At 43.8% G+C, this 14708-nt stretch overlaps 1 protein-coding gene across 2 annotated transcripts in view; it reads right to left on the bottom strand.

The window, feature by feature from the left end:
• The window catches only part of LOC144000353 (uromodulin-like), a 206572-nt gene that overhangs the window by 117191 nt on the left and 74673 nt on the right, over nt 1-14708 (bottom strand). For both annotated transcript variants that reach the window (XM_077494143.1, XM_077494144.1), the window contains exon 8: nt 2462-2614. In XM_077494143.1, the coding sequence (XP_077350269.1) occupies nt 2462-2614 (153 nt within the window). The remainder of the gene's footprint in view (nt 1-2461; nt 2615-14708) is intronic.

The raw sequence follows: 14708 nt of genomic DNA, 5'->3' as shown, positions 1-14708 counted from the left end.
TACAAATGGATAATGATCCTAAACACACCTCAAAATCCACGGGGGATTACATCAAGAGGCGTAAACTGAAGGTTTTGCCATGACCTTCACAATCTCCTGACCTCAACATTATTGAAAATCTATGGATAGACCTTAAAAGAGCAGTTCATGACAGACAGCCCAGAAATTTCAAAGAGCTGGAACACTTTTGTAAGGAAGAATGGGCAAAGATACCTCAAACAAGAATTGAAAGACACTTGGCTGGATACAAAAAGCATTTACAAGCTGTAATACTTGCCAAAGGAGGCAGTACAAGATATTAACCCTGCAGGGTGCCCAAACTTTTGCAGAATTTTTTTTTTTGTTTTCTGTAATTTTGAAAGTGTAAATGATGGAAATAAAATCTAACTTTTTTTGACATATTATAAGAATGTCTAATCTGTAATTTGATGCCATTTGGAGATTTTTCCATCTTTCCTTGGCTTCGTTATGCACATTAATACGCATTTTTACCCGGGTGCCCAAACTTTCGATCCCCACTATATATATATATATATATATATATATATATATATATATATATATATATATATATATATATATATATATAGAGAGAGAGAGAGAGAGAGAGAGAGAGAGAGAGAGAGAGAGAGAGAGAGAGAGAGAGAGAGAGAGAGAGAGAGAGAGAGATTCTATCCAAATATATCAAAATAAGCTCAAACAAATGAATTATGTGGTGAGAAAACCTTTAAATACATACAAATTCATTAGTGTCAAGTGATGAAAAAAAAATAAATAAAAATCTCATACACCTCAAAAGTGCAGCAAAATTCTATAGTGCATAAATAAATAAAATTACATAAATACAGTCTATAAATCATTTCAGGCTGGTGCTTGTGAAATATTCCAACCAATACTGGTGCTTTCCTCCATGCTCCATCACCTTCAGAAATACAAACTCCCTACCAAACAGTCAGACCTCGAAATTATAGGAGGTCATTACTTCATGATTGGATTGAGCCCACAAGCACAGCAGCCTCCGCCTCATCCATCAACAACGAGATCAGAATCACATATCATCCAGAGAGTAAATTATAATGATTTCATGGCCCATGAAGGAAAGAGAGAGGGGAGCAGAAAAAAAGTGGGGGGGGGGGGCGGAGTTTGACACTTAAATACCAAGGCTCCCAGCCCAAATCTAGAGATGACCGTTACCATGTAGCCCAGGATAGGCACAGTCTCTAACCCAGAGGAGAGTCAATTCGGTGAGGGAGGTTTCTAGAAGGTTCCACAATTCCCAGACCCAATTTTATTTATGTAAAGCGTTATTCAGAGTAAGGTATTCTATCCGCTTTACTTCCTGTATCCTCGTATGAAGTTCAAAACAATACGGGGCTCCATTCTCTTCCATTTGAGGGCAACTAGGCACTTTGTTCCTGCTAGAAAGTGTGCAAAGAGTTTTTTTTTTTAGAAGTTTTAGAAAATGTGTGCAGAGGAAGTCTGAAAATATAAGTGAAGGGGACCCAAGATCTAAAGGGGTAGTGGATATATGAATATGTATGTATGTAGAGTATGAATGGTCTGCCAATAGGCTTCTATCAAATAGGCTTCTACCAAAGGACAACTCCAATATATACAAACTCCAATGCCTTTTTGCACTGCCAACAGTGATTGCTTGTAGAGGGGTATAAGCAGGGGCGGACTGACCATTAGTCCATTCGGGCACTGCCCGAGGGCCCCATGCCACTAGGGGTCCCCATCAGGGTTGCCAGCCTCAGTAAAACCAGGGAAAGTATGTAAAAATTTGTTTTTTTTTTTTTACATCTGTCTCTGAAATGTCCCTTACCGACATCCTTTTGGTCTAAAAATCCTGAGATTATAGCTGCCCCACCTCCCCAGTACCTTCTCTGTGTGTGTGTGTGTGTATTTGTGTATACTGTGTGGCCCCATAATCTCTGATTGCCTGGGTGCCCCATAATCTCCTATTGCCCGGGGGTCCCATGAGTTGTCAGTCCGCCCCTGGGTATATGGACTGGCTTTTGGTACCAGTGAAAGAGGATTCTCTATTGGCTTTTCTTGCACAGGGTTCATATTGAGCTTTTAGAGGCCGCCGAGTGCTGTACATTTATGATGATGATCCAGCATCCATTATATCCCCACCACCCCCTCCTACAAACAGCAAAATCTCTATCTATGACCTTCTCCCTTATCCACAATTAAGAGAGAGGAGCTCTGGGAAGAGGTCACCAGAAAGGATAGAGTTTTCTAAAATTGCTGGCTTGGTCTTGTGTAGGTGACGTGGCTCTTAGAAAACATTTGGATATCTGAACTGCCAAAAAAACACGTTGAAATTCAGGTTCAGATTTGGCCATCTGAATCAGTAGAATTTTGGTCTGCATTTGACATCATCTAAATTTTGAGTCAATAGAGAGAACCTGTAAGCGTAAAACACACTCATATAAACCAAGATGGTGGAACTTACCAGTAAATCCTAATATTTGAACAGAAAGAATTGAATTCCCCTGAGCATTCAGAATCCAGGATCCCGCAGCCGGACTTTTTACCAAATGAGACCTTGGAATGTGATAATTACTGCTGATATGATAAGGAAATTTTCTGAATGTATATGAATTTCCTAAAATGATGAAAGGTAAATAAATACATAATGAAGGCAGGAGAAGGCAGATGTATTTATTTTGGTTTAACAATTTTTTAGAAAAATACTTCTAGATTTGAGATGATGAAATATGGAAGACAAATCCCCCCCCCCCCCCCCAAAACAAAAAAAAAAAATACAATTTAATTTAATACACAAATATATGGATTTTATCTCTCTCTATATAAATATATAATATTCCGTGCTTAGGTGTAAATGTGGATGCTGCCTCCCCTGGAAACTTCATTAAGTGAGGCAGAGTGCAATATAAATATAAAGAGATAGGTGTCGCTGCCAAGAGACTAATGTATTAACCAAAGCAACCTTGAAAAAGTGCTAAAGTGCAAATTCTTACCAAAACTGTAAATGATCCTTGGCGGCACAGTGGTGTAGTGGCTAGCACTCTCACCTAGCAGTAAGAAGCATTGTTGGTTCAAATCCCAACCACGACAACTACCTGCCTGGAGTTTGCATGTTCTCCCTGTGCCCACATGGGTTTCCTCCCACAATCCAAAGGCAGGTAGGTTAATTGGCTTCTGTCCAAAATTGGCCCCTAGTATATGAATGGGGACCTTGGATTGTGGGCTCCTTGAGGGTAGGGACTGATGTGAGTGTGCAATGTACAGGGATAGGGACAATTGTAGACACTCACTCAGGATGGACTGGTGTCTTTATTCAACCTTACTAACTATGAAACTATCCTATTGCCAAAAACATCATCAATAAAATTAAAACAATAACATTTTTTTTTTTTTTTTCAAAATTGCAAATGGTGCCAAAATCTTCATCCATGAACAGAGTAAAGTGCTAATAAGGAAAATGTGTGCTTGTGTGTATATATATATATATCATTGGGGGTGCACTAATGCCGCGTACACACCATCAGAATTCTCATCGAAAAAAGCTCTGATGGTCTTCCCGACGGAATTCTGACGGAATTCGGCTCAAGCTGTCTTGCCTACACACGGTCACACCAAATTCCGATCGTTTAGAACGCGGTAACGTACAACACGTACGACGTGACTAGAAGAATTAAGTTCAATAGCCAGTAGCCAATAGCTTCCGTCTCGTAGTTGAATCTGAGCATGAGTGATTTTTGGCGTGTCGTTATTGTATTACACACGATCGGAATTTCCGATAGAAAGTTTTTTTTCCGTCGGGAAAATTGAGAACATGCTATCAAATTTTGGCTGGCGGAAATTTCGGCCAGCTAAATTCCGATGGAGCGTACACACAGTCGCATTTTCCGATGAAAAGCTCTCATCGGTCTTTTTCTGGCCGGTATTCCGATCGTGTGTACGTGGCGTAAGAGTTCTCACAGCATTGCTCCATCTAGCTGATTGCTTAGTTAGAAATTTAGAATAACATGATCCACGGGCGGACAAATGGACTGGATAAACAGCCGCGCCTCCAGTGGTCAAAGTGGGGAACTTCCATCCAGGAACGTCCACAAACTATATCACATCCAAATACTACCTTGTAAAACTATGAAATTATATGCAAACATTGCTGTGTACCAAAATCTTCATCCATAAACAGAATTATAAAATGCTAACAAAATAATATGGGTGCATAAAAATCAACACAAAATATATGTGTCCTATAATAATTTATTTCAGGTACTTATATAGAGCTGTAAATTTACATATACATTATACGTTCACATCAGTCCCTGCCCTCAAGGAACTTACAACCTAAGGTCCCTAAGCCCTTGTACGCACGGTCGGAGATTCCGTCAACCAAATCCGAAGTCCTTCCATGTGCACTATACATGTTTTCAATTGGGGCAGTTGCCATTTTCTAGCTTGCGGGAATTGGCACATGGACGCTTTGGATGTAATCAGTTGCCATTGTGCTTTGCTGGGTTTCTGGTGTGTCCCTGTACCTTTAAACACTTGCCCCCCAAGGATGTCCCAGTATGTCTTTGCCCTTGTACGGTCGGAGATTCCGACAAACCAAATCCGTCGGATTTTGTCAGTCGGATCTTGTCCGAAACTGTTGCATACACACGGTCGGACGAAGTTGTGGGAAAATCCGATCGTTCAGAACGTGATGGCGTTATTACATTACGACGGCACTATGTTCAGGCTAGTAGCCAATAGCTTTGGTGTAGGAATTTGATCTGAGCATGCGTGGCACTTTGTTCTGATTGGAATTCTTTACACATGATCGGAGTATGTCCGATCGGACCAGTTGGTCAGAAAATATTTCCAGCAAGTTGGAAAATTGGGTCCGACGGATATTCCGACGGAAACAGTCCGATTGCATACCACACACAGTCGGATTATCCGACAAAAACGGTCCGATCGGACACATTCTGTCAAATTCTCCGACCGTCTGTACAAGGGCTTACACACATTCATACATACTAGAGCCAATTGACCTACCAGCATGTCTTTAGAGTGTGGGAGGAAACTAACACAGGTACAAGGAGAACATGCAAACTCCAAGCAGATAGTGTTGTGGATGGATTCAAACCAGCAACCCTTTTTCTGCTAGGGTGAAAGTGCTAACCACTACACCACTGTACTGCTGCAGAGGGACTGGTGCAATCAATGGCCATAAACGTGACTCTCCAAAGTGACTGGTGTCGAATTCTATGGGCACCTGTAGTAGAGACTAAAAGCAGATAAATCCAATGTCTTGTCTCCAAAGTTCCCCTTATCTTGCTCCACTCTCTCAAAGTTGATTCTTAAATCATCTGGCCATTTTCCAATAGGCTGCTCAGAAGCAGCATGTGCGGTTTAAGGTTAACATTTATGTTAAGGTTGAAGGTTATGTTCAATAGAGTCTGGTACTAAAGCCGGATACACATGATTGGATTTTCCAATGGGAATTGTGTGTTGACAGACCGTTGGCATAAAATCCGGATTTTCCAATGGTGTGTACAAAAGACCGTCAGACAAAAGTCCAAAGTACAAACACGCATGCTCAGAAGTAATGCTCATCAAACACAACATTAGCAGAAGGTGCTCAAAGGGTGGTGCTAAAGAGCTGAAAAACCATGTATGTCACTACGTCTGTGTTTGTTGGCTGACAATTGTGTGCCGTTTGTATGTGTAGCACTAACCCCCGAAGGAGCTGCTGGTTAGATTGGGCTTACCGTTACCTTCTTTCTCTTCTAGGGGTGTCCCGTGGTAAATGGCCCAGTAACTTGAGAAACTGACAAAAGATCCACTTAAATGGATTTTATTTGCAAAAACGTAGACCATGAACAGTCTCTTAAAATGGGATCAGAGGATTGGAGAGGAAGTTCAGGTACTCTTAAGCCGCGTACACACGTATCAGACTATCCGGCGGACTTAGTCTGGCGGACAAACCGCCAGACTGTCCACCAGACTTTCCAAACGAGCTACCTGCCCACACACGGTACTTTTGCGGCGGACTAGGTCTAGCGGACTAAGTCCGCCGGATAATCCGCCATACTTTTGAAATGAACGGACTCGCCCACACACGAGTGGGAAAGTCCGTTCATTTTGAGCGCGCCTCCAGGTAGCCGGGACCAGTGAAGGAGGCGTTGCTGGCCCTGTCACCTGGTATGTAGTTAAAGTGGAAGCCCTACGCCGAGAAAACGGCGTGGGGGTCCCCCTCTAGGTCCATATCAGACCCTTACCCCAGCACGCTACCCGGCCAGTCAGGAAAGGGGTGGGTGCGTGCCCTCAACATGGGGGGTGCTTTGGGGAAGGGGGGCCGCGTGGCCCCCCCACCCCAAAGCACCTTGTACCCATGTTGATGAGGACAAGGGCCTCTTCCCGACAACCCTGGCCAATGGTTGTTGGAGTCTGCGGGCGGGGGGCTTATCGGAATCCAGGAGCCCCCTTTAATAAGGGGGCCCCTGGATACTGGCCCCCAACCCTATGTGAATGTGTATGGGGTACAATGTACCCCTACCCATTCACCTGTGAAAAAAACGTAAAAAAAACACAACACACAAGGTTTAAAAATAATTTATTGCACTGCTCCGGGGGTCTTCTGTCTTGGGGGGTCTTCTCCTCCGCTATCTTCTGCTAACTCTTTTACTAGTGGAGGAGCCCGGCTTTCTTCTTCGCCACCGGTCTGATATGGACCTAGGGGGGGAACCCCATGCCGTTTTTTCAGCGTAGGGCTTCCTCTTTAACTCCATACCAGGTGACGGGGCCAGCGACGCCTCCTTTGCTGGTCCCGGCTACCTGGAGCCACACTCAAAATGAGCGGACTTTTCTAAGGGCGGGAAAAGTCTGTTCATTTCAGAAGTATGGTGGATTAGCACATACACGGCCGTATTGTCCGCCGAAATGCGAGTCCGGCGGACATATTTAGGTGCAAAACTACTTTCTTAGTCCGCCGGACTTTTCCACCGGATTGTTTAATCGTGTGTACATGGTGTCAAAGTCAGTATTGAAGAGTTTGCTTACTTTGACTGCATCCAGAGAATAGCCATTCCCAACTGGATGATCACTCAAGTTGGACAGTCCCTCTCTCACAAGGCCTAGCAGCCAACAAGGTGCTTCCTCAGGAACAAGTCTCTGCCACAGACGTTGTTGTAGAACATACAAAAAAAAAAGAAAAAAGGGGTAGGGAGCATGCTTCCCATATCAGACTACCCAAAAACAACAATGAGCTAGCGGACTATTACGGTACATGTAGAGAATATAGATAATAAGGTGATATAACACAAGTAAAATACAAACAAAATTTATTAGGACAATAAAATCAATTAACAGCAATTAAGTTGGTACAAGTGGTGACGTGTTTCGACTAGTTTCGCTCCAAATGAGCTTCCTCAAGAAAAACACACATCTATGAAAAAACACAATTACAATACAACAAATAAGAATTTGTTAACTTTTAAGAACCATAAAGGATTTAAGCACTGTGGTGGTACACCGCTGGGGGGTAAGAGCCCAATTTTTGTGTGAATTTTTCTGTGTGATTTTTTTTCTTTCCCATTATATTTTGTTATATGGTTCTTAAAAGTTAACAAATTCTTATTTGTTGTATTGTAATTGTGTTTTTCATAGATGTGTGCTTTTCTTGAGGAAGCTCATTTGGAGCAAAACTATTCGAAACATGTCACCACTTGTACCAACTTAATTGCTGTTAATTGATTTTATTGTCCTAATAAATTTTGTTTGTATTTTACTTGTGTTATATCACCTTATTATCTATATTCTCTACATGTACCATAATAGTCCGCTAGCTCATTGTTGTTTTTGGGTAGTCTGATATGGGAACCAGGCTCCCTACCCCTTTTTTCTGTTCAATCTTGGATGATGGTACATTCTCACTATCCTTTTAATTTACTGATATAACAAGGCCCTTATCTTTATTGATTTATCTTCTATAGAGTAGAACATACAAGATATGTCTCTGCCACAGACGTTGTTGTAGAACACGTAGGAAAACAAAACTTGAAGAACACTCGTGGGATACCTGGATCTTTCAGCCAGCTTGGGGATATCCACGAGACCAGATTCTCTTGGGTACTTCAGCTCCTCCAGACTCTTACTAAGAAACCATCCCATATGTGGCCTTCTTCTGAAGAGTCCTCTCCCCTGAATAGCATGAAGTACACTGGGTCTCTCCCAAACCAGAGACGGCACCCAAACACCTCAGAATCCTCCTTTAGGTTCCTTGCCTTGGGCTAGCCAGCCCCAAGACATCAAGATTGGGTGGATCCACACCCCAGGCCATAGCCTTCCTGGGGGCTGGTCAGGAGGACCAGGACCATGAAGTCAGTACATCCTTCTGGACCAGAACGCCGAACCACGTGACGTCTGCATCTTAAATACCCTCTCCCAGAAAGCACAGCAAGCGCGCCACTCCCACTGGGCGGGCTCCGAGAGAGAGTAACTTAAGCACCCGACCAGACCCTAGTTCCATGCCTGCCAGAAGAGACAGTGCCCCCTGTGGTCAGGCTGAACATCTCATTGCCCAGTCACACTGATGCTGAAGTCCAAATTTAGACAATTGTACCCAATCCAAACTGAAGTCCAGGTATAACCTTAACTTTGAAAAACACATACCGCGTGCTCTTCAGGAGCTGACGCTACACATGCAAGACAAAATCCAGGCACACGGCCTTCTGACAAAAGTCTGATGCTTTGTCTGTGGAAAATCTAATCGTGTGTACGAGGCTTTAGTCCTCTTGGTGAAACCAACCTTTGGATTACTGATATTAACCACTTCAAGCAAATCACTGTACCTGTACGTCGGTATTTTGATGCTAAATATCGTTGTTATGGCAGCAGCTAGCTACCTTAACCCCAATATTTTCAGAAATGACATGCATTTCTCTTTATGATAAAAGTGGTCTCTACATCGGATTCACAGCAAGATCACTTTTATCTGTGGCAGGAGAGGGCCACCCCTCTCCCGATGCGCTCCGGTCATCTCCGCCGCTACCAATGGCTCTGCCTCCCTCATTGCTTGGATGCCAAGTGAGGGGAAGATGTCCCCCGCTCGGCTCCATAACATTGGAGGGCAGAAGTGACATCAAAAGTCACTTCCGCCCAATCCTCTTAAAGGAGAATTTTTTTTAAAAAAAATTAAGTTAGAGTGCCTTGCAAAAGTATTCACCCCCTTGGAATTTTTTGTGTTTTGTTGCCTTTACAACCTGGAATTAACATGGATTGTTTGAGGATTTGCATCAATTAATTTACAGAACACGCCCACAACTTTCAAGATTTTTTATTTTTTTTGTTAAGCAAACAACAAATAGGACAAAATAACAGAAAAAGTCAATGTGCATAACTATTCACCCCCCTAAAGTCAATACTTTATAGAGCCACCTTTTGTGGCTATCACAGCTCCAAGTCACTTTAGATAAGTCTCTATGAGTCTTCCCACATCTTACCATTGGGATTTTCGCCAATTCCTCCTCCTTGCAAAACTGCTCCAGCTCCTTCAGGTTGGATGGTTTGCGCTTGTGAACGGCAATCCTTAAGTCTGACCACAGATTTTCTATTGGATTGAGGTCTGGGCTTTGACTAGGCCATTCCAACACATTTCCATATTTCCCCTTAAACCACTCAAGTGTTGGTTTAGCAGTGTGTTTGGGGTCATTGTCCTGCTGGAAGGTGAACGTCCATCCTAGCCTCAAATCACACACAGAGTGCTACAGGTTTTGCTCAAGAATATCCCTGTATTTATCACCATCCCTCCTTCCCTCAACTCCGACCAGTTCTGACCAAATCTGAAAAACATTCCCAAAGCATGATTCTGCCACCACCATGTTTCACAGTGGGGATGGTGTTCTTTCGGTGATGTGATTTGTTGGGTTTACGCCAGACATAGCGTTTCTTTGATGGTCAAAAAGTAAAATTTTAGTATCATCAGACCAGATCACCTTCCTCCGTACATCAGAGCAGATCACCTTCCTCCATACATCAGACCAGATCACCTTCCTCCATACATCAGACCAGAGCACCTTCCTCCATACATCAGACCAGATCACCTTCCTCCATACATCAGAGCAGACCACCTTCCTCCATACATCAGAGCAGATCACCTTCCTCCGTAAATCAGAGCAGAGCACCTTCCTCCATACACCAGACCAGATCACCTTCCTCCATACATCAGAGCAGATCACCTTCCTCCGTACATCAGAGCAGATCACCTTCCTCCGTACATCAGACCAGATCACCTTCCTCCATACATCAGAGCAGATCACCTTCATCCATACATCAGAGCAGATCACCTTCATCCATACATCAGAGCAGATCACCTTCCTCCATACATCAGAGCAGATCACCTTCCTCCATACATCAGAGCAGATCACCTTCCTCCATACATCAGAGCAGATCACCTTCCTCCATACATCAGACCAGATCACCTTCCTCCATACATCAGAGCAGAGCACCTTCCTCCATACATCAGAGCAGATCACCTTCCTCCATACATCAGAGCAGATCACCTTCCTCCATACATCAGAGCAGATCACCTTCCTCCATACATCAGACCAGATCACCTTCCTCCATACATCAGAGCAGAGCACCTTCCTCCATACATCAGAGCAGAGCACCTTCCTCCATACATCAGACCAGATCACCTTCCTCCATACATCAGACCAGATCACCTTCCTCCATACATCAGACCAGATCACCTTCCTCCATACATCAGACCAGATCACCTTCCTCCATACATCAGACCAGATTCCCCTTCCTCCATACATCAGAGCAGATCACCTTCCTCCATACATCAGAGCAGATCACCTTCCTCCATACATCAGACCAGATCACCTTCATCCATACATCAGACCAGAGCACCTTCCTCCATACATCAGACCAGAGCACCTTCCTCCATACATCAGACCAGATCACCTTCCTCCATACATCAGACCAGCTCAGCTTCCTCCATACATCAGAGCAGATCACCTTCCTCCATACATCAGAGCAGATCACCTACCTCTATACATCAGACCAAATCACCTTCCTCCATACATCAGACCAGATCACCTTCCTCTATACATCAGACCAGATCACCTTCCTCCATACATCAGACCAGATCACCTTCCTCCATACATCAGAGCAGAGCACCTTCCTCCATACATCAGAGCAGAGCACCTTCCTCCATACATCAGACCAGATCACCTTCCTCCATACATCAGACCAGATCACCTTCCTCCATACATCAGACCAGATCACCTTCCTCCATACATCAGACCAGATCACCTTCCTCCATACATCAGACCAGATTCCCCTTCCTCCATACATCAGAGCAGATCACCTTCCTCCATACATCAGAGCAGATCACCTTCCTCCATACATCAGACCAGATCACCTTCATCCATACATCAGACCAGAGCACCTTCCTCCATACATCAGACCAGAGCACCTTCCTCCATACATCAGACCAGATCACCTTCCTCCATACATCAGACCAGCTCAGCTTCCTCCATACATCAGAGCAGATCAGCTTCCTCCATACATCAGAGCAGATCACCTTCCTCCATACATCAGACCAAATCACCTTCCTCCATACATCAGACCAGATCACCTTCCTCTATACATCAGACCAGATCACCTTCCTCCATACATCAGACCAGATCACCTTCCTCCATACATCAGAGCAGATCACCTTCCTCCATACATCAGACCAGATCACCTTCATCCATACATCAGAGCAGATCACCTTCCTCCATACATCAGAGCAGATCACCTTCCTCCATACATCAGACCAGAGCACCTTCCTCCATACATCAGAGCAAATCACCTTCCTCCATACATCAGACCAGATCACCTTCCTCCATACATCAGACCAGATCACCTTCCTCCATACATCAGAGCAGATCACCTTCCTCCATACATCAGAGCAGATCACCTTCCTCCATACATCAGAGCAGATCACCTTCCTCCATACATCAGACCAGAGCACCTTCCTCCATACATCAGACCAGAGAACCTTCCTCCATACATCAGACCAGATCACCTTCCTCCATACATCAGACCAGATCACCTTCCTCCATACATCAGACCAGATCACCTTCCTCCATACATCAGACCAGATCACCTTCCTCCATACATCAGACCAGATCACCTTCCTCCATACATCAGACCAGATCACCTTCCTCCATACATCAGACCAGATCACCTTCCTCCATACATCAGACCAGATCACCTTCCTCCATACATCAGAGCAGATCACCTTCCTCCATACATCAGACCAGATCACCTTCCTCCATACATCAGAGCAGATCACCTTCCTCCATACATCAGACCAGATCACCTTCCTCCATACATCAGAGCAGATCACCTTCCTCCATACATCAGACCAGAGCACCTTCCTCCATACATCAGAGCAGATCACCTTCCTCCATACATCAGACCAGATCACCTTCCTCATACATCAGACCAGATCACCTTCCTCCATACATCAGACCAGATCACCTTCCTCCATACATCAGAGCAGATCACCTTCCTCCATACATCAGACCAGAGCACCTTCCTCCATACATCAGAGCAGATCACCTTCCTCCATACATCAGACCAGATCACCTTCCTCATACATCAGACCAGATCACCTTCCTCCATACATCAGACCAGATCACCTTCCTCCATACATCAGACCAGATCACCTTCCTCCATACATCAGACCAGATCACCTTCCTCCATACATCAGAGCAGATCACCTTCCTCCATACATCAGAGCAGAGCACCTTCCTCCATACATCAGAGCAGATCACCTTCCTCCATACATCAGACCAGATCACCTTCCTCCATACATCAGACCAGAGCACCTTCCTCCATACATCAGAGCAGATCACCTTCCTCCATACATCAGAGCAGATCACCTTCCTCCATACATCAGAGCAGAGCACCTTCCTCCATACATCAGACCAGATCACCTTCCTCCATACACCAGACCAGATCACCTTCCTCCATACATCAGACCAGAGCACCTTCCTCCATACATCAGAGCAGATCACCTTCCTCCATACATCAGAGCAGATCACCTTCCTCCATACATCAGACCTGATCACCTTCCTCCATACATCAGACCAGATCACCTTCCTCCATACATCAGAGCAGAGCACCTTCCTCCATACATTTTGAGAGTCTCCCACATGCCTTTTTAACCCTTTCATGACTAAGCCTATTTTTGGAATTTGGTGTTTACAAGTTAAAATCCATATTTTTTGCTAGAAAATTACTTGGAACCCCCAAACATTATATATATTTTTTAGCAGAGACTCTAGAGAATAAAATGGCGATTGTTGTAATATTTTATGTCACACGGTATTTGCGCAGCGGTGTTTTAAACGCAACTTTTTGGGAAAAGGGACACTTTCATGACTAACAAAAAAAAAAAAAAAACAGTAAAATTAGCCCAATTTTTTTGTGTAATGTGAAAGATAATGTTACGCCGAGTAAATAGATACCAAACATGTCACACTTTATAATTGCGCGCACTTGTGGATTGACGACAAAGTACGGTACCTAAAAATCTCAATAGGCGACGCTTTCAAATTTTTTTTACGGTTACCAGGTTAGCGTTACAGAGGAGGTCTAGTGCTAGAATTATTGCTCTCACTCTGACGATCGCGGCGATACCTCACATGTGTGATTTGAACACCGTTTACATACGCGGGCGCGACTTCCGTATGCGTTTTCTTTGCTTCGCGAGCTCGCGGGGACGGCGGGCGCTTTAAATTTTTATTTTTATTTTTTTTATTTATTTTATTTAATTTAAAATGACTAATTTTTTTTTTCTTTTTTTAAAAAAATTGATCACTTTTATTGCTGTCACAAGGAATGTAAACATCCCTTGTGACAGTAATAGGTGGTGACAGGTACTCTTTATGGAGGGATCGGGGGGTCTAAAAGACCCCCCACCCCTCCTTTATACCTCCTTTATACGGCGATTCTGAATACCGGATATTTTTTTATTTGTGGGAAAAAAATTGATAAACATTTCATTTGGGTACAGTGTAGCATGACCGCGCAATTGTCATTCAAAGTGCAACAGCGCTGAAAGCTCAAAATTGGTCTGGGCAGGAAGGTGTTTAAGTGCCCCCCGGTATTGAAGTGGTTAAGTGGTTAGGAGTACCTGTCCACTCAATCATTCATCTGTCTGTCAGACATATTATTGGAACTGAGGACTGTCACTGACATCCAGGTTCCACCAGTAGAGTAGAGTGCAAACTATGGTGCTCACCCCACTTTCAGGGCATTCACATAAATCCCGCCAGGCACATAGGCAAGAGTGAATCCTTCTCACAAATTAAAAGTAGATGAAAATATAGCGTTTAAATCTGCAAATGTTGGCACGTCCTCCAAAAAACATCTATAAAAGGAAGGAGCTCCAGACCAAAAGATAAGAGAATCCTAGTTAATTTACTGGTATTGTAGTAAAAACAGCCAACGCGTTACGGGGGCCGAAGGAACAAGAACCTCTCCCTTCATTAGGGCTTCAGTTAAAATTAGACACTTGAATGGTCTCAAAATGCTCCTTTCCCGTGTGAATCTGTGTGGATTAGCTAATTGCTGGATAGGAGGAATTACTGGCCAATAGTATCTGCATGAGCAGACAAGATAAAAAGCAGTCCAAGTGTAGCTTTACCAAATTCAAACGTGTAGCCAAACTCCCTTCACGC

The sequence above is a fragment of the Lithobates pipiens genome, unplaced genomic scaffold (genome assembly GCF_037356315.1).
Source record: "Lithobates pipiens isolate NorthernLeopardFrog02 unplaced genomic scaffold, aLitPip1_a1.2 Scaffold_22, whole genome shotgun sequence".
NCBI classification, from domain to species: domain Eukaryota; kingdom Metazoa; phylum Chordata; class Amphibia; order Anura; family Ranidae; genus Lithobates; species Lithobates pipiens.
This window is presented reverse-complemented; position numbering and strand designations above follow the sequence as displayed.